The 27,112-nt window shown below is 39.4% G+C and overlaps 1 protein-coding gene across 4 annotated transcripts in view; it reads right to left on the bottom strand.

The window, feature by feature from the left end:
- Positions 1-27,112, bottom strand: part of SPTLC3 (serine palmitoyltransferase long chain base subunit 3) — a 126,143-nt gene that overhangs the window by 56,455 nt on the left and 42,576 nt on the right. For 3 of the 4 annotated variants that reach the window (XR_003571202.1, XM_027883574.1, XM_027883573.1), the window contains exons 4-8: positions 20,782-20,973; positions 19,033-19,187; positions 18,053-18,201; positions 7,874-7,998; positions 5,611-5,704 (exon numbers count right to left, since the gene is read on the bottom strand). Coding sequence is in view for 3 of the 4 variants with exons in the window: in XM_027883574.1 (XP_027739375.1) it covers positions 5,611-5,704; positions 7,874-7,998; positions 18,053-18,201; positions 19,033-19,187; positions 20,782-20,973 (715 nt within the window). In the remaining variant the exon portion in view is untranslated. The remainder of the gene's footprint in view (positions 1-5,610; positions 5,705-7,873; positions 7,999-18,052; positions 18,202-19,032; positions 19,188-20,781; positions 20,974-27,112) is intronic. The other variant, XM_027883575.1, reaches the window with a different exon arrangement.

The following is a 27,112-nucleotide window of genomic DNA, read 5'->3' as shown; positions in this document are numbered from 1 at the left end:
CTCTGATAGTGGCCAGAGGCTCCAGGGAGGACAAAACCTTAGTGGGTAATGTGCCTTTCATCCTGGTCTGTAATAGCTATACGCTGCCCTCACTTCTGAAATTCCAGGGCCACTTACACCTCTGGAAAAAAAAAAAAAAATATTAAGGAACCGTCTTGGATTAAGCAACAGCAAACTCTTCGGGTTTTGCAACCGGAGAGATATTTTGCTAATTTTTACATGTTTATTTGTCTCTTTCATTTCCCCCTATTTCATTTGCTTGCTTGCTTAAAGGCATGCACTTGAGAGTTTTCCACTATTTTTTCCCCCCATCTTCTTTCCTTCTTTTTAGCTAGAGAATACATTTACACTGAAAAGTTAGGGCCTTCTGCCCTCTAAAATTTCCTTCAGTAGTAACTACAGCTCCTTCAGGTAACTGTGTCCTCATGGCACTCATATCTGAACTCCAAAGCAGTAATTCGACTGAGGAGACTGAGAAATGCAAGAGTTGGACTAACATAAATTCACAAATGTTGCCCAAAGCAGGAAACTTTATCTTGTATGAAAACCTGAACAGCTCACGCTTGCATGACACCCTGCTGTCATCAACCTACTGATCTGTGAGAACCCATAAAACCCCTTAGTGCTTTCACAACACTGAAAAGGTGTGTAAGGAGGAGTTAGGAATCTACTACACTCATTCCCGTTTCAGATGTGGATTAAAGCAGCAGATTAGAGGCCGGATTTTCACCTAACCGAGGTGAAAATTGCAAGTGCCTGCCCTCCTCGTAGGATCACTTGTTCTGATTGCTCGGTGAAGTGCCCTTGCAACGAAGAGAACTTTTTCCCACATGGCCTGATTTCTGTGCCCAATCACAACATTCCCACAGACTTTTCATGGAATGGCAAATCCAAACCTGAAAATGGGATTGCAGTTGATGCTACACGAGGCAAATGTAGTGGAATTAAAAAGAACAAACAATTCTTAAGGTTTGTACGGTGCCCTCTTATAGAGGTTGGTAAGAACAGAACTCACTTGGATGTAGTTAGTCCATAACACCCTCATCTGTCCACTGAAGGAACACCTGATACCAGTATAAGACCCAGAATTGCTGCAACAGAGACTCCTTGATAAAATCACAACCTGATCAATGGTTAAATATTTGGTTTTGATTTTCAGGTTTTATTGGAAGGGTCAAGGGATTCTGGCTAATATTTAACCAAGATAAAGGTCAGAGGTCCTGAAAAAGGGCTTTTAAATACAACAACCTCTCCTTGAGCCAGGAAATAAAACCATCTGAGTTTAGCCCCCATATAGCTTGAAGGACCCTCTTGCCTGTCACTTGGAGAAGGTAGGAGAGACTCCCTGGAGCCCAGGGCCGGTGAGCACAACATCAGACACACCTTCTGGCACATCAACTAAGCAAGGCCACACTGCCATCCACTTTCTCCCACTGCATACCAGTTGCTGGACTATGCTGCTGCCTGCATTCCCAGTGTAGGAATGCAACTCTTTCCTAGCTTCTTAAAAAAAAAATCACTGCCTGGGAAATGGTAACTTGAATGGTGATCACACCACAGCAGAAAGACAAAAAGGCAGATGCTTTATGGGCAGGTCAGAACAACTTTAGTCCACTAAAACACTGCTACATACATTTAGGACTATTGAGGTCCTAAAATAAAATTAGAAAAAAAAAAATTTAATCCCCTAGATCAGTTCATCAGAGCAGAGGTTCCAGAGCGCTGAGCTTTGCTGCTTGCATGCACAAAAACTCACAAATCCCTGCAACAGAAAAAAAGTCCCTAAAAGGCCCAACCCCCTTTGTCATGCTGGTAATAACCTGGGCAGGGTAAAAACTAAAGACAGTGCTAATGAGAGCCCACGGGAAGGGAATGTCCTGCTCAGTAGTTTTTTAGTTATGGGGCTAAAATGGAATATTCTCTTAAATCTCTCTCACACAGATGATCTGTAGGGGTGTGCCTGTGCACTTCTCTCAGCCCAGACCTGTAAATTCCTGTCTGTTTACAAGGAAGGGATTGTTCACTGGCAGGCAGGATGCAGGGCACATTCCTACGTCCAAATACAAACAGACTTACAGGTGCACAGCACATTTTTGTTCTATTATTAATTTTCAGGCTTGAAAACCTTCTCATACACCTGTGCAATGTTTTTGTCAAAAGGGATGCCTTTTATTTTACTTGGGAAAGGCAGAGGGTTTTAAAAATTTTGTCTGTTCTAGACAATCTATTCAGATATTTTATGAAAAGTGTCATGTCTAAGATAGCTACCCACTTACTGAAACACAATTTCATTAAGTTTTGTAAGAATTAAGAATTACATTCTATATAATTGAGGTAATAAGTACAGATTATTTCTTGTCTTACCAGTGAAATAATTTTTTTATTGATAATAAAAGCATAATTACTTACTTTTGAAAGATGAAAAATCAATCCAGCATTACAAATTATATGCTTTGAAATAAAATCACACAGTTTTATAGAATTAGACATGGCATAGCTTTTGAAAGATGAAGGTGCTTCAGTAGCAAGTTTAAAATAATAGATTTTACTCTCTTTTCTTCGAAATATTTTTATCATAGGACAAAATTTCCTGTAATTTTTCTTAGAACACCAGTTTTTCCACAACAGGGGGAAAAAGGAGAGAGATCTGCAAGCTTGTTAGGAAGGGAGGTTACTAGCACACACCCTCTGCAGTTTTTTTTTTGTATTATATTCAGGAAGCAGCTAGTTCAGAAAATATATAATTGCTTCACTAAATTGTTACATAATTATTCTCCCCCCCCCCCCTTTTATAATAAATGCAACAAACATTCACACCTCACCCTTCTCCCAGTGTCTCTTCTCCACCCCCGCAACCAAGGAAGTTGGAGCCAAAGTAAATATGTTCCTGGCAGTTTTATCAAGGGTATTACACAGCATTTCAAGAGGCTGATGAAAGCAACAAGGGAGCATGGAATAAAGGCTGATTTCCCAAGCTGCATTCTCAAAGCAAGGAGGGAACTTCCAAATCTGCTGCACAGAGAGCGTGTCTCAGGCACCAGTGGTGGTACTGACTGGCATATCTTGCTTTGTCTTCAATGTAAGATAAAACAGAGCGGGAGTGATTTTTCTGCACCTTGCTGGAGAATTGTTCCAGCTGCTCATCAAAGGGCCCTCTCCATGCCTTTGACGCAGTAACTCCCTCCAGTTGATGCCCAGGGCCAGATTCTTTAAAGGGTCATTAATTTTTGTATATGAAATGACATACATCAATCCCTTAGAAAGAGGAGGTGGAGGGTATTGCCTTTTTTAACTAGAACAGGGGAGGGTTTTCAAACGTAAAAAAAAGGATGATGCTGAAATTAATGCTTGTTAGAGATCTAAAAGTGGTAACTCAAGGTGCAAAGTTTTCTATTCGTGCACAGGGCCAATAGAGCAGAAGGAACTTTGCTCTCACACCAAGCAGAGTGACATGGAGAATGGCTCAATTCCCCTGTTCATAAGCATGACAATGACAGCACTAACATACTCTGACAATTTGGGCATGCCTCGAAATATGCTATGTGTGTTGGGATTATAAGCAACACAGTTCTGATCTAATAAAGCAAGCATCTGTCTAACTGAAAAGAACCCTCCCAACCTAAGCTGGAAGTTTGGTTACTTCTGTCCTTATTTAATTTGCTGTACTGACAGGTATTACACTACTCCCTGATCCCAGATCCACAGAGAACAGGGTTGTCTGCTTTATTTTGTGCATCCTGCAAAGGCAGTCCTGCTGGATTACACCTTCCAGTGCTATCTCCCCCAGTACACACCCTATTTCCTCCAAAGCAAAAGGCACAGACATGCATCTCTGCACATGTGATTTTAGAAGCTATTGGAGATCTGTAACTTCTCGGTATGATTAAGGAAATATTAAAAGAAAGAACTTTCTAACCATGGAACGAACAAACCGACACAGTGGGCTGAGAGAAAGCATAAGTGTGTGAAGCTTCTCCACATGAAGTGCTCTCTAATAAATGCAGCTTAGGTTCAGGTTCAAAGCCTACAAAACTGTGGTGACAAAAGCTGTCACTCAAATTCCAAACAGTATTTGCAAAAGTTTCCACCGTTTCATTTCGAAAACAAGTTTTCCAAAGCAATCTGGATGGGCTTCCACTGAGGTTTGCTGAGCCCCTTAAAGGAATTGTCTACATTTTCCAGTGCTGGATTAGTGCTTTTTGGATAGCTCACTGATATTTTTAGGTTCACACATTATTCAAAAGAGCATCAGTTTAAATTTATATAAGCACAAGCAGAGGCTGCTTAGATATCAGGTTCTGGGGAGGGAAATGAAATAGTGAGGGATGGTTAGAGACCAAATTCCTTAAAGTGAGGATGACAGCTCCAGCTGATGTCTTCACAACTGACAGTAACACACTCCTCAAACTGGAATGTTCTTTGAAATGCTGTGGGAAGTGAGAGACAGAGAACATTTGGGTTTGAGTAGTGAGAGTTCATCGCTGAATGGAATAAGGCTTTGGACAACCAAAGAAAAAAAGCCCCACAAAACTGGTACAGAAACCATGCTTAGTGTATCCAGATTTGTGGAAGTGAACCAAGCCGGGTTTTGCTACAGGTTAATCTATGAATAATTACTTCTGTAAAAATATTTGTGTTCAGGTGATCTTTAATTCTTGAATGATCTTCAGAAATTGCTTCTTGCCCAAATTATGAATAGAGATTAATTATAACAACATCTCACATTATAATTATAGTATATTTTTCATTCCAACTCGTCCTTAGGCCTTCTACAACATATGCATAATTAATTTTTGCTCTCCTTGGGGCTGAACACAACACTTAATAAAGAGAAGGGACTGTATTAGCTATTTACAAAGGTAATCAGATCTCTCTTCTTATTCCTCACCACTTCTCTAGCTTCTAAACCTCTATTGCAATCACTGTTTGGTGGCAGCAATGAGGATGGAAAGGGGAATTGCAATGGGGGAAAATGGAAAAGAACAACTCATCATCAAAGGCAGTCCCAGTGTCTCTGACACTAACCACAGCAGCATTATTAACTAAATAAAAGTTAAAAAGTATGAGTATTTTAGAAGATAACTATATCACTGCAAAGTTAATGCATGGTTTCTACGCTAAAATTCTACTTGAAAGAATATTTGGGATGATGCTTTTGATATAGCCATCTGCATCTTTGGTATTAGACCCCTGGGAATTCAGAGTAACTGCTTCAAAGTAATGCCATGTGAATGGAACTGTGGCTGCACTGAACCTGCTGGAAACAAAGACATGTTTTCGTAAGCGTGTTTTTACTGCCTGGGCTATAATGACAATAACAATAAAGCCATTATGACACCACAGAGTCATTCAGAATGTCACAAAGACAGCCATGGGATTAAGACGACAGCGAATTTTGAAATTAAGGTCCGATCTGATGACATAAATCATACACAACAGTAATTACAGTATTGCAACTCTTAATTTTTCCCATCAGAAATCACTCGTAACATTAAACAGCTAATCTTTTCTGCCTGGGAACTGACAGCAAAGTGAGCATTGAAAGAAAGCATTCTTGCCTTTGAGGTGTGAACAACTCTGCCTCTAAAGTTTTCCAACTTCAATACTCACTATTATGCTTGAAGATTCTAATGGTGGCACCTGAAAGCCTCGCACCCAGAACGAGAGAAGTGTGGTTCAACTCATCACTTAAAATGAGGCAGCCCTGTGGAGAAGGAGCACAGTAAGTATCTGCACGAACTGGGAGGCTGCTGACACGTGTGCCAGCACAACCAACCATCTGTGATAAAGAACTGCACCAGTTAAGCTGTAAGTATTAAACACAAACTGGATTTTATGCCACTTTTCTGAAGGTGCCAGAGTGCACTGCCAAGGCAGGCAGGAACTGTGGGATCAGATTCTCAGGTGGTTCATGGGATCAAATTTCTCCTGTAACTGAAAAGTAGCGAATAACCCTATTGAAGATGGACTGTTTTACAGTAAAATCCAGAAATGTTGCTTCCTCTGTCACCTGCCTACAGCCTACTTTGAGTTGTGAGGAAAATGCAGCCACCTCCCCATATATGAAGTGTATGACAGTAGTAGCGTAAGGAGGAGTAATTAAAAAAAAAAAAAAAAAAAAAAGGCTGGTCTGACATCAGCACTTTCCACTGCAGAAATGAGATCAGGAGAGATTGTAAGTCCCACCCCCATTATGATGTGAGGGAAGTTCAGGCAGTAGGCAGAGCCTTTCTGTGGTAATTGCATATACAATTGACCTGGAGTATACTTTTTATTAATTAACTCTGTTGAAAACTTATTTTGTTTTTAGAAACTAAAATAGAAATGCAGGAGAAGTAAATTTGTATATTATATTAACAGGAGCCAGGACTCACAGTTGAAATTCAAGCCTGAACCCTAATTTAGCTCTGCTTTCCATTAAACATCTTGTGCTGTGGTTTCATTACCCAAAAGGCAACACAACATTAAGTAAATACTTCTTTGGAATCATGGATTAGGCCAAGATTGAGAGATTCTCACAGTGCCTAGAGACTGGTATGCAGCACTAATAGTAAGTGGATATGCACCTTGACAAGAAAATGTAGCTGCTAGGCTTAATTACAGAGGAAAACACAGGAAAAAATCTCCCAAACATAGGGCAAATTACACAATATCCGTAGTATATAATAATATTGTATAATGATATACACTGAATTGTTAAATACATATATAATACATACAGTAATATCTTTTGTGCCACTTTTATCTAGATATCTCATGTCTGATAGGGGCTCGAGTCTCCACATAAGGCCAGGTCAGCGAGGGAAAATTATTATAAACAAGGGACAAGTACCTTAAGCTCTTATGTATGACTGCAATTGCATAAATTTACCTTTGCAATTTCATAAATTTACCTTTGTTAATTCTCTGTACCCGTTCCCTTTGGAATTGCTGGATAACTTCTCCAGCACCACTGCAGACTGAAGTTCATGTTCTGGGCAGCTGAAGGAGCTCTCCCTGGCTAACACTCATATACACATATTTCAGAAATCTCCTGCAAAAGCTGTATTCTTCTTCAGTAGTGAGTGAAGAAGTGTCTTCACCTCTATGCTGGTGTTTCAGAAGAAGTTTTGATTGTACACCACAAAGTGAATTCATTCCATCTCCACCAAGAGGGAAATAATGTTTTGTTCTTGCATGACACACTTCACATTGTTCCACACTTGGCTGAACTAAAGAGGAGCTCCCAGCTTTTCCAGCACAGCATCTCTGCTTGTGATGCCCCGTCAGGATTAACAGGATGATGGATATTTATGCCTTTGTGTTAGGTACTCCAAACTGGAGATGAAGCCCCTTCACCACCAAATAAGAACCCAATTTTTGTAATATGGTTATAACCTCAGACTTGCATTTGCTGTCAGCTTTCATGGCAGGACTGGCTGGAGCTCTGTTCATCAGGAATGGTAAAGAACTGTGCTTTTTATTTTCTGAAAGTGTTGTAAAAACTATCCTAATAGTCATCTTTCACCACAGGCAGCTGGGCAGTATCTCTACAAGCCCAAATACTTCACCCCACAACACCTGGTCAAGGGATACAACATCTGCTTACCTTTTAGGGAGAAGCAACTTCATTAAGAGGAGCTAAACAGCCATATCCCCGATCCTCAAATAGGTGTTAGATATGTGTGATAGCAACCGCTCAGCACTAGCAAAAGCGGTGAAGGAGCATTTGTAAGGTCACAAGGTCATCAGCCTTGTGACTCACACATTCCTGATACCAAGCTTTGTTCCTTGACCAAGCCTTTCCACTCAGTGAGTGCCCAGAGTTCTGCAGCAGTAGTTCAAACAATTAACAAACGATTGTTCTGTGTGTGTTCCTTTAGGACATCCTCACCTTTCCAACAAGGGCTGGAATATTCATCGAGTTAGTGGCAAAGCCCATGCCAAACACCATGGCATCTTCCACACCAAGGAACGTGGCCACAAGTTTCTCTAGTTCTACATGTTTGTCTAGGGTACCTGCAGAAATAAGCACAGGGAATATTAAATCTCATTAAACTGTGGAAGTTATTAAGGCACAAAAACGTACAAAAGAATAGGCCAGAAGTGTGTTATTAAGCCATATGACATTAAGTTCTAACTAAGGTTTTTCATTTGTATCCTGTGCATGTGGGGTAATGCAAGAGAAAGCAAGGGTGCAAACTAGCTGTGATTAATACTAATAAATACTGCTCCTGTTAAGGCAGCAAAGCAGCTGCTGTGGAAAAAAAGCTTCCCTTTTCTGTAACAACTCTTGACATAGTTTATTCTGAAGATTAATTTTTTGCCTTTTTCTCTCCCTTGCAATGGGGGCAAAAATACCTCAATTTTTTTTTGTAGGAAACGCGGGGAAAACATTTTAGGCATTCTTAAATTCTCTCTGGATGTGAAAACAAAAATCAGTGACAAGATTTTTCTGTTTTTAATTGAGTGCCTACATACGTGTACAAAATCCTTAATCAGGATTTTACATGGATAGACAAACAAAAGTGTTTCTGCTTTGGAAGGTAAAAACTATTCCACTCCCCATAACTGATAATAACTCTCCCCTTTCCTTCATCTCAATAACAAACATAAATGATAAGGCGACACTAGAGAGCCTTCTTTATGGCATGTTAATTATCTAATATTAGTGCCTGAAGTCTCCAAATAAATAAGGTGCTCCAGCTACCCAACAAAGGCAGTATCCTTCCTGCCCAACTCACAGCGAAGGATGACAAAATACAAGAGGCAACAAACAAAAGGGTGGTGTTACGAGACTGAGATAACAAATAGCTTTGAACAGTAAGGAATCATCTCAACTTGACAGCTCTCTAGTCTTTGATTGCCTGCCTGTGCATTGCAGGTACCAAGGCAGAAGGAACTCTTACAGGATGATCTGTGGGGAAGAAAAGAGAGCGGCGTGTGGATTCTGACCAAGCATTTCCCCTGTGAGTAAGGCTGTAATCAGGGAACAGGAGAAAAAAATTAGGCAAGTGAATATCTCACCTCACTTGCACTGCACAAACTGCTGTCACAATAATATAGGCAAAGTGAATTATAATTGATGGGACAAGAAAGCTGTGTTCACTGTGATGGACAAAGGGAGATGAATGGAGGAATGCAGAAGCTTGGCTGCCAGCGTCTCAACAAGAAGGATGAGTCAGGAAGATGATCTTTACTTCATCACGGAGGAGAGCTCATTAAAAAAGTCAAATATAAATGGCAGATGAACAGTTTCAGCAACATCACTAAGCTGGTACAGTGAAGTGGTGTTTTCATTATTTTTTCTCCTTAAATATCTGAAGTAGGAATGACATTCATGTGGAACAGAATGTGCAAAGTATCTATCACGAAGCCAGGTAACTCTCCAGCAGCCAGGAGATAAGGAACAAGGATCATGTGGCTTGTGGAAAAAACATTTACGTGGCCAGTAAAGAACAGAAGTGCTGATTTTGCACAGAGCCTGCTTGGGTTCTGCTACACCTGAGCCAACTCTGGCAGAGCTTCAAGAGTGTCTCTGCACTCCTTGTATCACACTGACTGCACAAGGAGCGGGGCTGCCTCTCTGCTCTGAGAAGTTATGCAATGGGACACAGAAAATCCGGCTCTGCAGAACCTCCAGTAGATGTGAGCTGACCCTGCACGAAGCTCTCTGAGGGTGGCTACCTTTGGAATTTGTAGATTCCAGTATATACATGGATACATGCTGGCTCTGCACACAGTCACCATTTAGCAGCCAAGCTCCATGAAATACAAAACTACCCAGGTGTTTCAGAGCTGAGCTGCTCACTGGAAATGTGGGTGAGAATCTATATCTTAACTTGTAAGCCCAGCCCAGGTCTCAGAGTGTACTCCTATGGCTAGTTCTATATTTTCTGCCAATTCAACCCAGCTAGTCTTCAACCTGATTACAAGCACTCACGGACAACTCAGAGTTCCAGCATGACCAGCTGCCTCAGTGTTCCCTGCAGATGTTATTTTGTCACTTGAGGGATATCAGCACACAAAAAGTAGATGAAGTCTGAAATGGAAGCTTGAAGCCAACCACACTGTGATCACAGCTGGAATTAGAAGGAGGATTGTGAAAGCACGAGAAACAAGCAGCGTGCGCTTCACAAGGCAGGCATTTTAAGGCATGACAAAATTGTCCCTGACTTTTCCAGGGATAAATCTGATGCTGCTGGGGTGGAGCTAAATTGCTTTTTGGGGTTGCACCATATGTTTTCTTTTTTTACAAACAAGAAGAGCCTGACTCAATACAGATTGTTCTGTTAAAGCATCTATTAGATGACCCACAAAGGAACAGCATATTTGGACCTAATTTTATTGATTTTGGGATGATGAAACATTCCGAAAGTGACCAATCCCTACTTATTATTTAGTAATCCTAAGAGTGAATGGAGATGATGTTGTACATGGCTATTTCCCACAAATCCTGGAGTAAAACCTGGAATCAGTTTGCAAAACAAAAACCTGAATGACACAGATTTGCAGAATGAGCCCTGGTTTTGAATTACATTAATTGTCACAGCAATAGTGTGGGTAGGAGAGGAGGTGCTGAAGAAGCAAAACAATACACAGCAGTACTGACACTGGGAGGTTCATGACAGCTGTGTACACTGAGCAGAGGTGATAAAGCATATCAGCTTCCATTTTGCCAGGTTTCAACTAAATGGGCTATTTATTTAATAAATTATGCATTTATTTAATCTTTTCTTAAGATATCTCCAGTATAAGTCAGTCCTTGGACACTGTAAATGGCATCAATTATTTCATTTGTCTCCACTGGAGGAAACAAGGGGGCAGATGCGCTCTGCTGGTATTGAGGCTTGTTCCACTAGCATTCCCAGCTGGTCACAGCAACCCCTGCAACAAGCATAAACAGCACTACCAGACCAGATGCAAATTTGATCCAAAGGAACTGGCACAAGCTGAAACAACTCAACATCAACATCTCAAGCTACATAAGAAAGGCAGTAATTACACTGCTCTTCCTTAAATACAACCTTAGAGGTGTCAAGTGAGGTTATCATGGCCCTTAAAATGTCTTCTATTTGCTAGATTCAAGACCAGCATCATGATCTGCTGAATGAAAAGTGATACACTGGATACATTTTTATTAATACATTGTATACACACATAACTTCTACACTCGCCCCATACACAGACATTAGAAATTTCCCCCATCCTCCACCTGTTCTGATTTTTATGCCAACTACAGCTTGGTTTGGACTCACACAGTGGGGATACAACTAAAAAACGTACACAAACTTCCTGGGAAAGATTTAAGACAAAGAAAAAAAGAGAAGGGTACCTGCATCTTTAAGAGACAAAATGAAATAAATTGAGTTTTTCCTCCCTGCTGAACAGCTGAATGCATTATGGTACAGCAGGAGTTACTGTGACCCAAGACTGTATAGCCATTAGGATCAAAGATCTTATCATAAGTGGACTTTCACAATGGTAGCCACCTCCACAGATTCCCACACTTCTCTCTTCCCAAAGCAAATCCCCTCCTTTTCAAAATCTGATGACCCAGTTCCCTCCATTAACTTGTCACTGCACTCTGGTGACAGGGAACATGAAGTACACTGTGTTCTGACAGGCTTTTTTCATAGGATCACCCATACTCTTGGGCTCAAAAGTCACTGTCAGTCTGCTAGACAGATGAAGCTTGAAAATGCACTTCCCATGGTGCACAGTCATTGTTTAGCTTTGACACTCTCAGCCTGGGCAAGGTGGTTTGTGCCACTGGTTAGTCTGCTCAATACAGTCTTTCAGGTTCTTGGGCATTAATGACACAGACTGGTTAAACTGCTGACAACTGGCAACAGGATCCTGCAACAGAATTTTGTGTTTGGAATCCTGAAGAAGACAGGAGAATCCCTGCTTGCCTCAAGTTAAACCAAAAGCTGGAGGAGTAAACTGATATAAGCAACAAGTCACTGGAAGAAAAAGGAAGAGCTGGGAATCCTGTGCATCCCCGATGTGACTCACCCAGGTGAATTAAGAGCCATTATGCTATGAAAATGAAGGTTTGTCAGAGGCACCCTTAGGAGGGTGGGGAACAGAACAAAACACCTGAACTTCCTTGTCACAGTTGAAACTTAAGGTCACAAACTCACCCTGCTAGTACATTTGTCAGAGATGAAAAAAATAGTATCACTGAGACACATAACGCGCTTTTACAAAAGACTGGATGAGCTATTTATAGAAGGATGAAGAAACAGAAGGTGTAGAAATGGTATTATTTCTTTACACCATGCTTCCAGAGTGCATGATGCAAATGGTATCAACTGTCCTACAGAGCCCACTACCAGAGCAAAGCCTGAACTTGTAGAATGAGGCATACTGGCAAAAGAGGGAGAGAATTGCACTGTAGTGTTATGTAGTTGCCTCATTTAACACATAAAACAGCCTCAAAATAGGTGGGTTTTGAGGAATCATTTGAGAGAAAGGAAATGCTCAAGTTTTCTTCACATTGCTACCAGATAGGCTTTTCATACCATAAAGATGCTGTGGGGTTTATAGATTTAATGATGTACCTGTGTGATTTACTGATTCTCAGGGGAAAAAAAAAAGTAGATTCATTTTTTACAAAGCTTTCAGTTTAATTTAGACCTTCTGGTTTCGTTTCTTTTTTTTTTTTTTTTTCCCTTTAGAAAAACACAAGTTTAATAAAACACTTTAAATCCAACCTCTGGCAGTACCTTAAGTATCTAAATATTTGCATGTACGTAGATAGATAACATCATATACAGGAGATATTTTAAGTTTTAAACAAGTCACACAACCCTTAAGTTATTCTGGACACCTTCAATTCCACCTGCCAGAAGGTGAACTATCCAGAACCTAATCTTGCTTTGCAAAGCATACTTTTGCAATGGTGAAATACCAGGAACAAACCCGACCCTTTGATCAGAAGCTGGATAAGCTATTTACGAGAGGGTAGGCACAAAAAGGAAAATAATGTTAGTTAAGAAGTGACAAAAGAAAATTCCTCTCATGTTTCCTAATTTATACCATACCACACCAGAAAGTAGCCAAGGTTATGAAATGTATATACACGCACACACGGATTCTCATTTACATTTTCCCTAAGCTCCTACTTGGAAACTGTAAATTATGGGAACTTTAGTTTTTTCTCTCTATCTCTTAACTGAAAAAATGCACCATTTATTTGTGTTTGGTCAGTACTGAGTTTAAAACAAGCCAGCCCTAATTAAAGCTTGGAAGTGATATAATACAAAGAATGGAGAAATACATATTTTTACCGTCTTGAAATGCTGCTAAAAATTTATACTAGGCCCTAAAACCCAACAGAAGGAAGTGAAGGGGATGGAGCTACTAAATGTTGGCACAGATTTTTTCAGATCTGCCTTTCAGAAATCAGATCACAATCAAACATAAAACAAAAAGCCCTACAACTGAGTGCAAGTTAGGTGTTAAAGGGTGATCTCCTAACCATGCCCTCCAGAGTGAATCACCCTGCAAGTGTTCTGTGCAGGCTCCATCTTGTCTTTTGGTCCAAGGCATAATCACAGGAGAAGGATTTCAAAAGGCAGGAATCCTGCTTGGCTGCTTAAGTAGCACTAATGATACATTTGCTCCAGTTACTCACGTAGATCATCTCCATAAGGAATAATGGAGAGTTAGATAAATGGAGCACTGGAACTACCAGCTGTCCATGTGACAGTCCTGTCACCAGCCTGGTGCTAAGCCTAGGAGTGTGTTCAGGGCACGGTAATCTGCCTTATCTTAAAAGAAGTGTAACTTTGCTGATTTTCTTATCATCTGCAAGCAGCAACCGGGAGATTAATTTGCCTGTTTGTCAGTAATTTTCAGTTATGTTGCTTAGAAAAGGCTGACTGTAAACAAAGAATGACAGGATGGGCTCAGACAAAAGGCTTGTGAGTCTGCCTCCAAGAGTAGCCAGCTCCCACTCCAGCCATTAAAATACATTAATTTGCATGGGAAAAAAGGACTTCACGTTCAAGTTGTCATTCTTTCTTTTTTTCCCCACTGTATAGAAGGAATACATGCTATTTCCAATTTATTTAGATTCCTACTTGCCAGCATTTTTTATTAAGCTAAAAAATAGCACTTTTGAGAGGTAGATCATAATACATAAAACATGGCACAGAGATTTTTTGGGGGTAGTGTACAATAAATACCCTAACGTTCCAAACACTCCAGTTACTTGAATGGTTGGTGTCCAGTTACTTATGGAATGAATCATAGAATGGTTTGGGTTGGAAGGGACCTTAAATACCACCTAGTTCCAACCCCACTGCCATGGGCAAGGACACCTTCCACTAGACCAGGTTGCTCAGAGCCCTCGAACACTTGCAGGGATGGGGCAGCCACAGCTTCTCTGGGCAAACTATTCTAGTGCCTCACCACCCTCACAGTGAAGAATTTCTTCCTAAAATCTCATCTAACCCTGCCCTTTGTCAGTTTAAAGCCATTCCCCCTTGTACTAAGAGTCCATGCCCTTGTAAAAAGTCCCTCCCCAGCTCTCTTGTAGCCACTTTTACGTACTGGGTGGTTACTTAAATCCTTCAACAATTTTGTCAGATATAGGTGCAGATCTCTCTGTATTCTCCCGTGGCATCTCACACAGTTGATGCAGCATCTTCTCCTCTGGCTTCGATAAGTTTAACCTCACCATTCTCAGATGTGCTCAGAATACTCTCACCATTCCAGGTGAATGGTCCCATCCTTCCTCCCAGCCTGCCCCTCTGACCAAGAGGATCTTTCTCCATTTCTACATCTCCAGCTGCTCTGACATTTTCCGAACGATTTTATTTATGCTTAAATTTTTGCCACCAAGGTCCTTCAGGGACTACTGTCATCCCACTGAAAAGTACTTCCCCTCTAAGCAGACCCATCATCACTGGGTTTTGCCTTCTGCCTACCATCTGCAAACAACCCCTTTCACGCACTTACCCAAGCCACTGCTGGTAGAAGACATGCCCCAGGCTTATGTGCATCTCTTTCTTGTTGATTTAAGTATCTTCCTTTAACACCTTTCTAATCTTAGTGTACTCAGAGACACTGAAAACAGCCAGGTTACTGCTTCATTAGTTCCTTATATGCTACCTTTGTTGTAAATACTGCCCAGCTTCTTAACAATACAAGCATGTGTGTGTTCCTATTTCAAACCAAATGTGTATGATGATTTGCCAGTCAACAGGTTCATTGTTAATGACTGTCTAGCAATGGCTGTAGGCATGTAAGTAATAATACAAATTAATATGAAACAAATAATTATATTAACTAATGCTAAACAACTAGTATGAAATGTACGACACAACAAAAAAAGTCCCTTTTACTCATAATCCTTCATCTGACAGGGGTCTCGTACTGATGTCTGGGGTAGAATGAAGGCAAGACAAACATACACAGTAGTACCCCAGCTTCTGACTAATTGCAGCTTAAGGACATCCTGAATCAGATTAACAGTTTGTGTTTTCCTAGTTCCTATCAATGATCTCTCCTCTGCCTGTGGTCAGTGCCCCTTGGAATGCAAAGATGTGTAAAGTTCTGGCATCTGCAGCTTCCTTACAAACAATTCCTTGGGTCTGCCAGCCTCCAGCGTGGAGAGCTGCCTCCTGCATTTAGGTGAAAACAGCAGCTTTGTGCAGCACGCTAAGGCTCTGGGGTTGGCTTTCTGTTCACTTCCTAATAATTCCTAGTGTTTGATTTGCTTTCTGACCACTGAACAATAAGCTAATACCTTCACAGAACTACTACCTATAACTCCAAGATCTTGCTCCTAAGGGATAATAGCTAGCTCGGTCTTAAAAAAGGAAAGTATTTTTCTTTCACATTCAAAATCCCACAGAAGCCTCAGAAACATGTCTTAAATGACACTGTTTACTAAGGAAGTGATTTATTATTTTCATTTAAAAAGAGCATGGAATTAAAAATGGAGTGGAAAGCTTTTAATCTTTTTAGGGAGGACAAATCTAGGTAGGTCAGCCACTGGTTTTATCAGTTTTAACCACATTAAAACATCCACATCAACTTATTCTGAGAGCAAACTACCTGAAACAACACTCTTATATGACAGCATTACACACCTACTCCACAGACTGCACAATTATAAGAGGAGTGTAGGCAGAAGAGTGCAAAGGACAGTTTTACCATCATGTATTCTCTCAAACATCACTCAAATCACTTTCATTTATGTCTTCTTTGTTTTCCCCTCCCTCTGAAATCTTCTCAAAGTAGTGGAATGATCCTTCTCAAAGAGAGATGTTGGTAAAACTCAAGCATGCCAAACACTTAAATGCACACACAAGCAGAGCAGCACTTTCAAAGTCAATTAGCTTGAAAATATAAACATGTCCAAGTGCTCTCTTGGATTAAGACCGCACAGGCAATTTACAGCCTTGGCTCCTGCAGCTCACTGCATTTTTACTTCAAACCACTTAAGCTCAGCCACACAATAGCAACAAAAAAGTTTTGAAATGTGATCTGCCCAGAAACAAACCCAGTCTGTTCTATTTATCCAAGACGAAGATGACAAATGATAGTTAAAAAAGGGTAAGACCTTTCATACAGACCCTTCCCTACCTCACTTGAAAGTATATGTGTATTTATATTTAACGGAGAACTTTCCAAATCTGTGATGAGAGCAGAGCTGAGGCAGCTCAAGTGGATAAAGGAGGAAGGAAAGAGGGTACCACACTATGAGGCTTATTTAGGTTGTTTATATAGGTCTTGGTGACAGACAGGCTGCAACAGAGCTAGGGCCAATGAATGAAAAATCTTTTAATAAGTTGGTTTTGTTGGTTTTTTTTTGAGAATAAGTCAAGGTTACACAAATCTTCCACTAAAAAAATTCTGCAAAAGCTAAAGAATAAGTGACACCAGCCATAACCTTAGATGTGCTGGAATATTCTTAGGCAAAATCCAAGAGAAAAAAGACAGGGGGAAAGCTTCCTTCAGTGCCTTAGATGACTAGAAATGGTGACCACTTTCAAGCATACAATTCAGGTTAAATAATAAAGTGCAGTCACCAGATGGGTCACCTACAAAAGGAAAGTTAGGTCAATCTGTAAACCTTCTCTGAGTGGTGTCACTGACGAAGTTATTATTGGCAAATCGGAGCACGTTGACAAGATAAGAAGCAGGTGACAAGGTTCATGTTATGGTTTCATCTGGAAATGAGATGGTAATAAAGACCCAAAATAGTATTTTTTGTGTAAGATTTCTGGAGGAACAGAGTTTACTTCAAGAGATACAAACTGAAATTTTTTTCAAGTTGCTGGATTAGGAAAAAAAGGTCTATAAAAGACTTCTCCAGTCTGACAAGTCTACCCTTTTTTTATTTTTTTTTTTTTTTTAATTAACTCCTAAGAAAGATAAAGTCTGAAGAGAAACCATCCCTGGCATTTCTATGGCTTGAAATGTTCTCTGAAATCATAAGCTGATTGTACTATTAAGAATGCATGGCTTTGTGTAAAAATATAAAGTGAAAGTTAACACTCCATGCAGCCCACAAACCAACAAAGCAGACAAATCATACAGGACAAACAAACCAAAAAATCAGATGGAGCCCTCCTGAGTTTTTTCCTTAAAGGCACACTAGAAATTTCTATTTTGTGCCAGTAATGCCTCACAAAACATTTCAATATGCTCTTAGAACATGGGATTAAAGAACAAAAATTATGTAAAAGCTCATTTTACTAATCTGAAACCTTTGTGTGTGGTAACTGATACAAATCTGTGATGCAACTGATTTGCCCTAGAACAGTTCTTGAAGTCTCCATGTGGTTTTTACTTCTCTCAAAAAATAAGGCAGTTCCTTCCACCATTAAAAATCCCAGGCATTTAGTTTTGCTTTTTCAAAAGTCAGTATTATTTTTCCTTTTGAAAAAAAAACAACTCTCATGTGATAACAAATAAAACACAGCAAGCCTTTGAATTATGAAACAATTGCTGACACGATTCAAATTCTCTAAGTATCTGATTCCTTCAAGATATCTGTGAAAAAAAGCAAATAATTACAGAGACCTTGGTGGCCATCCAGCTGTTTACTCACCCATTTCTTGTCTGGTACTGCAGACTCCTGTCCCATACTTTTCTAACTCTCTGGTCACAGTTTTCAAAGCATTAACATCCGTTTCTGCGAAGCCGAGGTAGTTATAAGAACCCATATTGATTACATTCTTGATAGTCCTTCCTGTAAACCTAGAATTAAAGTATATTTTAAACATCAGCGCAACTTTCTCTCCAACAACAAGTGAAAAGGAAAAAAAAAAAACCACCAAAATTTTCCTACCAAATTTTGTTCTGTTTGGGAATTTATAATCCTTTAACAACACAAAAGTTTTCACAGCCTTTCTCTTTTTTCTGGCTAAATACTGTTTCTTGGCCAGAATGTTTTCTAGAAGCCAAGCTGTAGATGGCAATATACTGGTTATTAGGTGAAAGGCTGCTTTTGTGGATTTAAATAAATAAACCAACCTAAGGCTTCATTTAAGGAACAACTTAGAGACACCAATTTTTCAAGCAAATTGTCACCAACTTCCACAAAGTCTCACACAGAGAGGAATTAAACATGATGAAAATAATGTGGGAAACACCAAGATGCATTCTCACTAAACTGAAATATAGTCAACCTACACACTGTCTATGCACTGAATTCCCACAGCTGTTTAATTCAGTTGTGATACACCGAAATCTTCAAGCTGTAATCTGCTTAAAACCCACTGCCAAAGACTCACTGTGAGAGCAAGAGGCCACATTCACGCAATGCAAGAAATCGTGATTTCAATCCTAACCAAGGGATACAAGAAATCTTGTTGTAATATTCTGAGTAAAGGTCTGGTGTTATAAATGAGGCATCGGCAGTTTTACTTGTGCTGACACAGCCAAACAAACCCTCTTGTGATTGACTTGGAAATCCATACTCCGCTTCCAAACCCTTTCAGAGGAAAAGGGTCAGATTGTCAGCAATTTGCAGATGTACCAGGAGTACTCTTCTGAAGCTGAGAGGTGCAAGAGTGCAAGATGACTCACCTAAATGTCCAGTTGTAATCATCTGTAACACGTTCCATGAGGTCAAACTGTGGCCCAGGGACACTGCAAATTGGCCGGTTCCAGTTATCCCGTATTCTCATATAGAGGTTTCTGGTGTAAAAGTTCTCAAAATCTTGATAAAGTGGCACAAAGTCCTGGTTTGAAAACATGCACAGGGTTATGTTGCTGGGCAAATGTCTGCTTCTGTACCCAAGTCATTCAAATTAACAAGGAAAAAATGGATTCATTAGTGAAAAGAGAGCTGTAACAGCCACATATTCCTATATCACACACAACTCTAAACCTCCATTATCTTACTTTAATTCTTTTGAAACACAGTGCTGGATTGTTTAAGAGGTGAAGTTTTTCATCATTTTTTGTTTGTCTGCTTGTGCTTTTAGATTGGGTTCTTTTTCTTGGGGGAGGGGGAGTGTTGTCAATTGTTTGGGTTTTTTTTAAACAGTCAACAAGTTGGTTTAACTCTCCAAATGTATCTTGAAAGCTGGAAATGAAAAAATTAAAGATTCTTTCACTCGGAGAAACCAACTGCTTCAAATTGAGCATCTTGCTATGTGTGGAGCAGACTGCCAAACTAGGATAAACAACTCATTACATTTCAAGAAATGCTGGATACATTAGATAAAAACTACTCCAGTGTAAATGATCTGGGCATTGCTGGCCTAGACTAGGCATGCAAACAGCCAGTTAAGACAACCGGTTTGGTTGACAATTTCTGTTTATGGATTTTACTTGGAAGCTAAATTTAAAGAATGTAAGGAACCTAAACAAAGTTTTATATGAAACAGCAATATATCTCTGCCAGACACTGGATACAAAAAACCTGATAAAATACCATGGCATGTAGTTAACATATGTAGGAGAACTAAATGAACATGTAATCCATGGTGAGGGACAAGAAAATTTAACTGGCATAACTGGAATCAACAAATGGCCAAACCATGAAGCGAACTGAAAATGATATTCATTAAGCTGTGCACGCAGCTTCGGAAAGATAAACCAGGAAACAATTTCAGGAATTTTATTTGTAAGAGGAACAGTAACACTATTCCCATTTTTCCTTCATTTTGCCAGGTGTTACTGTAAATGGTGACTCAAACTACAGAAAGAAAGAGGAGCAACCAAAAATTCTAAACAAAGATGGAAGGCAACTGATCTTGCTAAGGTGCAAGTTTCACTTAGAACTATGTGGGATGAAAAAATTTCCAAGTCAGAACACGCAAGAATTCAGGCTACATTCACCTTGTGCCAGGACATGATTGCTGAGCGCTCTGTGAGCAGCAGTTCAGGAAACATAAGCCAGCAATTACAAAAATCACTGCCTGTGGATGTGAAAGCAGCCAGGTGGGACAAAGGAAGATCGGGGCTTAAGGGATTTGACAACACGATATATTTAACAACAAGGCATTCCTGAGGTTTTTTTTTTTGTGGATCGACTTAATATGCTGAAATTCTATTTTGCTGAGAGTATTATGGCACTCTTGTAACAAGGTGAACATCTCTCTAGGTAAAAATCATGATTTTACATATATTATTTATATATATATATATATGTACATAAGAGTACACATGCATATAACTACTGCAGTGTGTGTCATTGCCCTCATCCTTATGCAATGCTCTCTGAGATGAAAGATGCACTCCTTGTTAGTTCAACAGGTTGCTGTAAATCACCTGCAAGCAGGGGAAAAAAACTCAGCTGTGGATACATAATATCTTTTTCATACATACTTTTTGTTGTTCTCTCTCTGCAGCAACGTTACGTTTTTCTAGTCCCCAGGCTCTCATAAAATCTCGCAGGTAGCCAAATATCGTTCCCACTGCAAAACCCACGAAAGTAAAAACTGCGACATACATTGGTGCCTGTTCAAAGTGCTCAATAAATGTCTTTTTGTAGAGAGTTCCATTGGACACGCCATTCTTCTGAAAATACAGAACAGAGACTTGTGATTAATACATTTCATCTCATCAAAGCTCAGACCTTAGACCTGGAGGCGAGTCTTCTTCTCTATTTAGCAGAGACATTTCGACCTCACACTGAAGAGGAGAACCTTTAACGCTGCAGTTGCTACTGATCACTACACATATCTTCCATTTTCTCACCTCTCCACCAATGTCCTCAATTGCAGGTGTCTCCAACACCACTCCCTTGTCTATTTTGAAACACGTGAAACTTATGAAGGATTGGCAATATATTATTGTGTAATTGGACAATTATTTCAAAGGTGATTAAATGGAAACCACAATACTCTGTCTCGCAAGGCAGAGCTATAAAAAGGGAAGGGCAGAATTAAAAACTCACCTACACTGTTCCTGAGCGCTTCTGGAAGTCTTGTGCAACCCATTGCAGCAATTACCCTATATACACCAAAATCCTGCCTAAAACAGGGCAGCTTTACCATGATGTTCCTCAGATCTGAGGAAGTATCCAAAACCGTTATGATCCCAGCCTTCCATTTCTGTTCTGATTTCACAAATGCTTTTAATCCCATTTTCAGTGACCTCTCCCACACTTCTAAAGGTACTTATAAACAAAATGAAGAGTAAAAGAAAACAATCAAACAAAAAAAGAGACACACAGACACCCTTCATTGTTGGAATTAGTGGAGCCCATTGTGAGCAAATTCTAAATATTCACAATAGTGTGTGGACAAAATATTTTGTCATGAAAATATTCTAAAATTTCCATTCTCAAATTAAAGAAGCTAAGTTTTGCAGTTGCAATCTTCTCAAACCACCTCATATTCAGTTGGCTCATGAGATTATTCTTTGAAAGAGAGGTAACTCCCTTATTTCTGCAAAATATGATGGCCTTACAGTTACTTTCTAGTAACATCCAACTTGTCAATTCAAAAATAACAAAATATAATCCAGAAAAACCAGTTCCCTCTGTTTAACAAAAAGAAAAAAAATATCCAAGACAAACATTTTGAGCATATTATAAAGCAAGACTAACAGCATACGAAGAAATACCATCAATACATTGCTGCTTGTGGGATTATCTAGGTACAAGATGTAGCAAGCTGAAATAGAATATTCATATCAAAAACAACTGCCAATTCAGTATACTCGTAGGACAGAGTATTTACTGATCTTCATATTGCATTAAAATGTCTTCATCTTGAAAGGATTTTGATTTCAGTTCTATCTCGCTGTCCAGTTCTGGATTCATGAAGTTTTTGGGGGAGCGAAAGAAATTAAAAAAATAAAAATTCAAAAAAAAATAAGAAGAAGAAGAAGGAAAAAAAGGGTGTTGGGCACAAGAGAGAATATAAAGGTTTTGGAGGAAATCCAAAAAGGAAAAAAGTGCTGGTAGGCCTGAACAAAACCACTTTTAGACTTTGGAAAGACTTATTGCCATGCAAGGGAGAAGGAATGCAGGGTTGGCTCTCACCATATGAGGGTAGACCTTTGAAGCAACGCTCTATATGCACTCCTACCTCAAGCTAATTGCTCTTTTAGGGCAACCTACTTACCATGAAAAACATTTTATGAGGACGAGTTAAATACATGGTCAAGTCAAACTTCACATGAGTCACAACAGTTTTGTGCACACAGCCATCAGACAAAGTAAATATTTCAGGATTAAGGATTAAGCTCGGTCATATTACCTTACATTTGGCACGAGCTAAGAGCATATTTATGTCATCTGTGGAAATTCAACTGGCATTGGAGCCTGATGTGCTCGATTCAATCGGCATCAAGCTGTGATGATTCTGATAACACACCTGAGCCCAGAGGAGAGAATGATGTTGTTTCTGTTCATCAATTTTATTAAGAAACACTTTATTGCTGTCTATCTTATTGGCAAAGGAACAGAGAAACTCCTATCAGACTTGTGCACCGCAACACTCTTCTTCCACAATAAAACTCTCCTGTTGTGGAATTCTTATTTCAGCTGCTGCCATTTTATACAATCAGTATGATGAATGTATTTAAATGAATGTATTTAAACTTACTATCCTCAATAAAAAAAATCTAGTAGTAAATGATATCCATGGTAGTAAAGTACTAAGAAGGCACAGTAGGATGTGATCCACATTTTCCAGTCTATGAATGATGAAACCCAAGAGTCTTCAAGCAGCCCAAGGTTGGGAGAACAAATTCAAAAAGTACAGTGACATCTTGTCTAAAAACTGAAGTGAGGAAACCAGAGAGTATTTCTTCCATCCCTAGAGTTCCACAGAAAGCTAGAGAAAGAGTCTCATATGGGGAATAAACAAAACAAGTGGATTTGCTGCTTCTAGAAAGTGGTAGGGGGGGTGTTTTTTTGCAGCAATTCAAATCTGAGCATAGGGTAGGGGTGACTGACTGAGCATCGTGAGGAAGCTCAGCAATTTCAGCCAGCCCAAACAGTCAGAGGATGAATGGCTTGTTGTCATTCTGTGTTGTATTTCTGTTGACTTTTTATATGTTATCATGAAGTTTCATTTGAGAAGAAAGAGGCGGATTTGGAGACTGCATTTAAAGCATGTGGACAGTGAAGACAGATATCATTCAGGTGTTGCTGGCACTGAAATAAAATACAGCAGATTTCCTCCAAATGCCTGAAATGATTCAAAGATTATTAGTTACACCATTTGCTCTGCACAATTCAGCAGGTTCTTTGCTGAATTGTGCACTTCTAGTATATCATTATCTGTAATAACATCTGCAGTAGACAGTACACTTTCTAGCTCCATATCTTCAACTGCAGAAATTGATTAATCAAGGACTCTAAAAAAATACAGATATATTCTCCCAACTTCCAGCAATTGCTGGCTTTGATATTTTATAGGTCTGAGATTGTGCTATCATGTTTAATAAGTCATCAGGGGATAATTATGAATGCGTTCTTAATTTTTGAACCTACAAACGCTGGGAAAACAAACTGCAACTTTTGCTAATTGATTCAAACGTGTTTCCTTTTTTAATAATAATAAAAAAAACCCTAATACTGTCATGAAAGTTTACTTTGACTGTTGTCCCTTCTGCTTTCCTATTCAGCCAATTACACAATTCATAATTTTCTGTACTTAAATAAATTCTGTCTCTCCATTTGTGTCGCCCCAAACTAGAAGAATCTTCATCTGTATAATTCTAGTCTAGTCTCCCTGTCCTAACATGGATTTAAACCCCAAAAGAATAAATAAAAAAATTTGATATTTTAAAAACTTCACTCTGCAAAGTTCAATAAAACCTTTTTGAGATGCAGAGGAAGTGAATTAGAATTGCATACACACTTGAGGGCACAATATGGATTTATACATCTGCAAATAATGCTTTATCTTCTTTTCTGTTGCATTTTAAAGACTGTTAACACTATCTGCCTTCTTGCCACAGCTCACAGTTTCACAAATATCCTTTCTCAGCTGCAAAAATACCTTATTTAGACCACACAGCTATTTCTGCATTCTTAGGACCATTTTCCCCTCCGGTGAGAATGTTCTGCTGTGTTTTTCTTGTTCAGGCCTGATTTTTCACTAACCTGAAGAATTTTGTATTGTCAACATATTTTGTCACCTATTTCTCCTCACCTATTTTTCCAGACCACTGGTGAAAATAGGAGAGAGCACAGGTCCAGTCAGTGATCCCTGGGGGACTCCACTCCCTGCATCTCCCAGGTCACCTTTTCAAAAATCATTTATTTGTAACCCCCAATTCCTCTGGCAAAAAGGCCAAGTTAAACAGCAGCCCAGTTACTCAGCAACTTCATGTTTGGTTGCCTTTAAAAATCTTGAGTAAATACCCTTTGTGTACTCAAATCCACATTTTATTGGTTTGTTTTAAAAATTCTGCTGGCATTCCAGATCAAAACAGTTTCTCAGTGGCCTGTCACAGAATAAGGAATGTTTTCCAAACAGGGAAATGGGTGCAGCATAAAGACACCCAAATGCAGGAAGGCTATAGATGAAATGCAATCAAATGGATGTCTCGCCATGGAATTTGACAAAACAGAAGATTTCATTGACTTCTTGGAAATCAAAAGCACAGTCAGGGTATGCAACTTTGGTGTGTTGAGTCTCTGCTTAACTGCTTTCCCAAAAGACACTGCAACAACAGAATTTCTGGGCAAGATTTTGATGCCAAGGAAGTCAACAGGAGTGATGCCAACGCAGCAAAATCAGCCTGAAGTGCAATACCTCTTACATTCCCATGTTCTGTAGCTACCCAGAAACTCTCCCATAATAAAGAATCCTTTCCTAAACGCTTTCAATTTTTTAAAATGCAGAAATTAAGTCTGACAACTAATCTAACAGCGCTATTGGAATGGTCATCAGTATAAAATACTGAATATAAGGGACACACAATCTTGATTGAAATAGCTTGCTCTAACAATAATGTAAGATAATCTTGAAGTCTATTAAGAACACTCTTAGCAACACCATTTTAAGGAACAGTTGCAAATATATTTGAATTGGCAAAGAATAATACAGGATAGCTATGCAATAGCATGAACAACATTTAAATATTTGTTCACGCTACCCTTACAGTTAGGAGAAACTTTTTCCACTGCATTCAGGTCCTGCAGCCTCTGCAATTGTGCTATTTGGCATGAGCCAGATTGGTATCCAGGGGAGAGTGGAAGAGTTGAACAGCACAGACAGTGTGTACAGTACCAAACCTGTCTGCTGGCACCGATGAATTTACCAGCAAAGAGGTAACCACTTATGCTGGTACAAGTTATGAGTAAACCTGTGTGAATGGAGCTGCATCGAGGACCCAAGAACTCATGTCTTTATGCAAATCTTTCTGTAGAGACAACAAGCTCTAAAGAAGCCCAGAAATCCCCATCTGCTTTCTGAAACCTCTCCTTAATTAAATACTTTTCAGCTATTTTGGCCACTTCCAATATGGCAGCAGTAGGTGTAGACAGGTGTATCCTTGAATAAAACCACTGGGAGAACAGTAAAGTCTTTGTCTTTGAATATGAGTGCCCTGAGAGGAATAAAATCTGATCCAGAAGCAGATGAAATTCGATTTTATGCATGTTTCTGGATCAGATTTTATCAAGTTGTTGCACACAACCTATTAAAAAACAATGCAAGCTGACTGATCTACATAATGCTTCCCAGACAGATATGAACATGATGAGATAAGTGTTGAAAACTGTGAGCTATGTGACAGCTCAATATCTACCAGGCTTCAAGATGACAGTGAAAATCTTGAGCAAATCAGGACTGTTGCTGCATTCCTACAGCAACAAACTGATGGGAGAACAGACAGAACCACTGATGCAACATCAGATTGAGTGCAGATGGTTTGGTTCTAAACAGATGATTCCTCCCCAGCAGCTGAAGAAGAGCATCTGGGATAGGACCCTAAATGGAGATGATCTTAGATGTCCTAGGATGTGTGAGGCAGCCACATGGAGAAGAATACAAATATCTACATAAATAATGACAGAAATAAATGACAGGACCTTTAGAGGCCTGTAACCTTCTGGAGCAGAAGATGAGGATGGGGTACTACAGGGTTCCATTTTAGCCATGAGAAAGGTATGGTAAAGCTGAATCCCACTCAGGTCTTGCCACTGGACAGTCACAGCTTGAAGTGTCTGGTGTGCAATTCTGTGCCAAAATGACTGTATTTTCCCCCAAATCACCTACGTATCTATCCATTAGACACTGGAGGATTCTGAGTATGACTATGAAATTTCCAAGAGAACAAAAAAAAAAAAAAGGGGAACTGAAATTATGAAAATCAAACGTTCCCTGTAATGAATATACTATTGACACAAATGTAGATTACTTTACAAATTTCTTGGCAATGATATCCTTCACTTGAAGTGTGTGGTGCTAAAATGAAGGTCACAGCCTCTTGCAACGTGACAAAGTTGTGACAAAGTATAACCTTCATACAATACAAATTAAAAGTAGCAACCAGGCCAAAAAAAACTTTAGTTCTTATTAGCGTGTCTGCAGAATCCTTGTTTAGAATGATTATTGATTTCTACTGAAGTTTCAAGAAAGAAAAGATAGACCTGGTAATAAAACAATCGATAAGGACCAAGAGTAAAAATCTCCAAGGCTGTCCAGAAGGTTTAGGAAATATAAGACACCTTCAAAATAACTTAGGAATC

The sequence above is a fragment of the Empidonax traillii genome, unplaced genomic scaffold (assembly GCF_003031625.1).
Source record: "Empidonax traillii isolate 1590-97213 ecotype Southwest subspecies unplaced genomic scaffold, ASM303162v1 scaffold128:size1411021, whole genome shotgun sequence".
Taxonomy (NCBI): domain Eukaryota; kingdom Metazoa; phylum Chordata; class Aves; order Passeriformes; family Tyrannidae; genus Empidonax; species Empidonax traillii.
The sequence above is the reverse complement of the archived record's forward strand: the minus strand, read 5'-3'. Positions and strand labels throughout refer to the sequence as shown.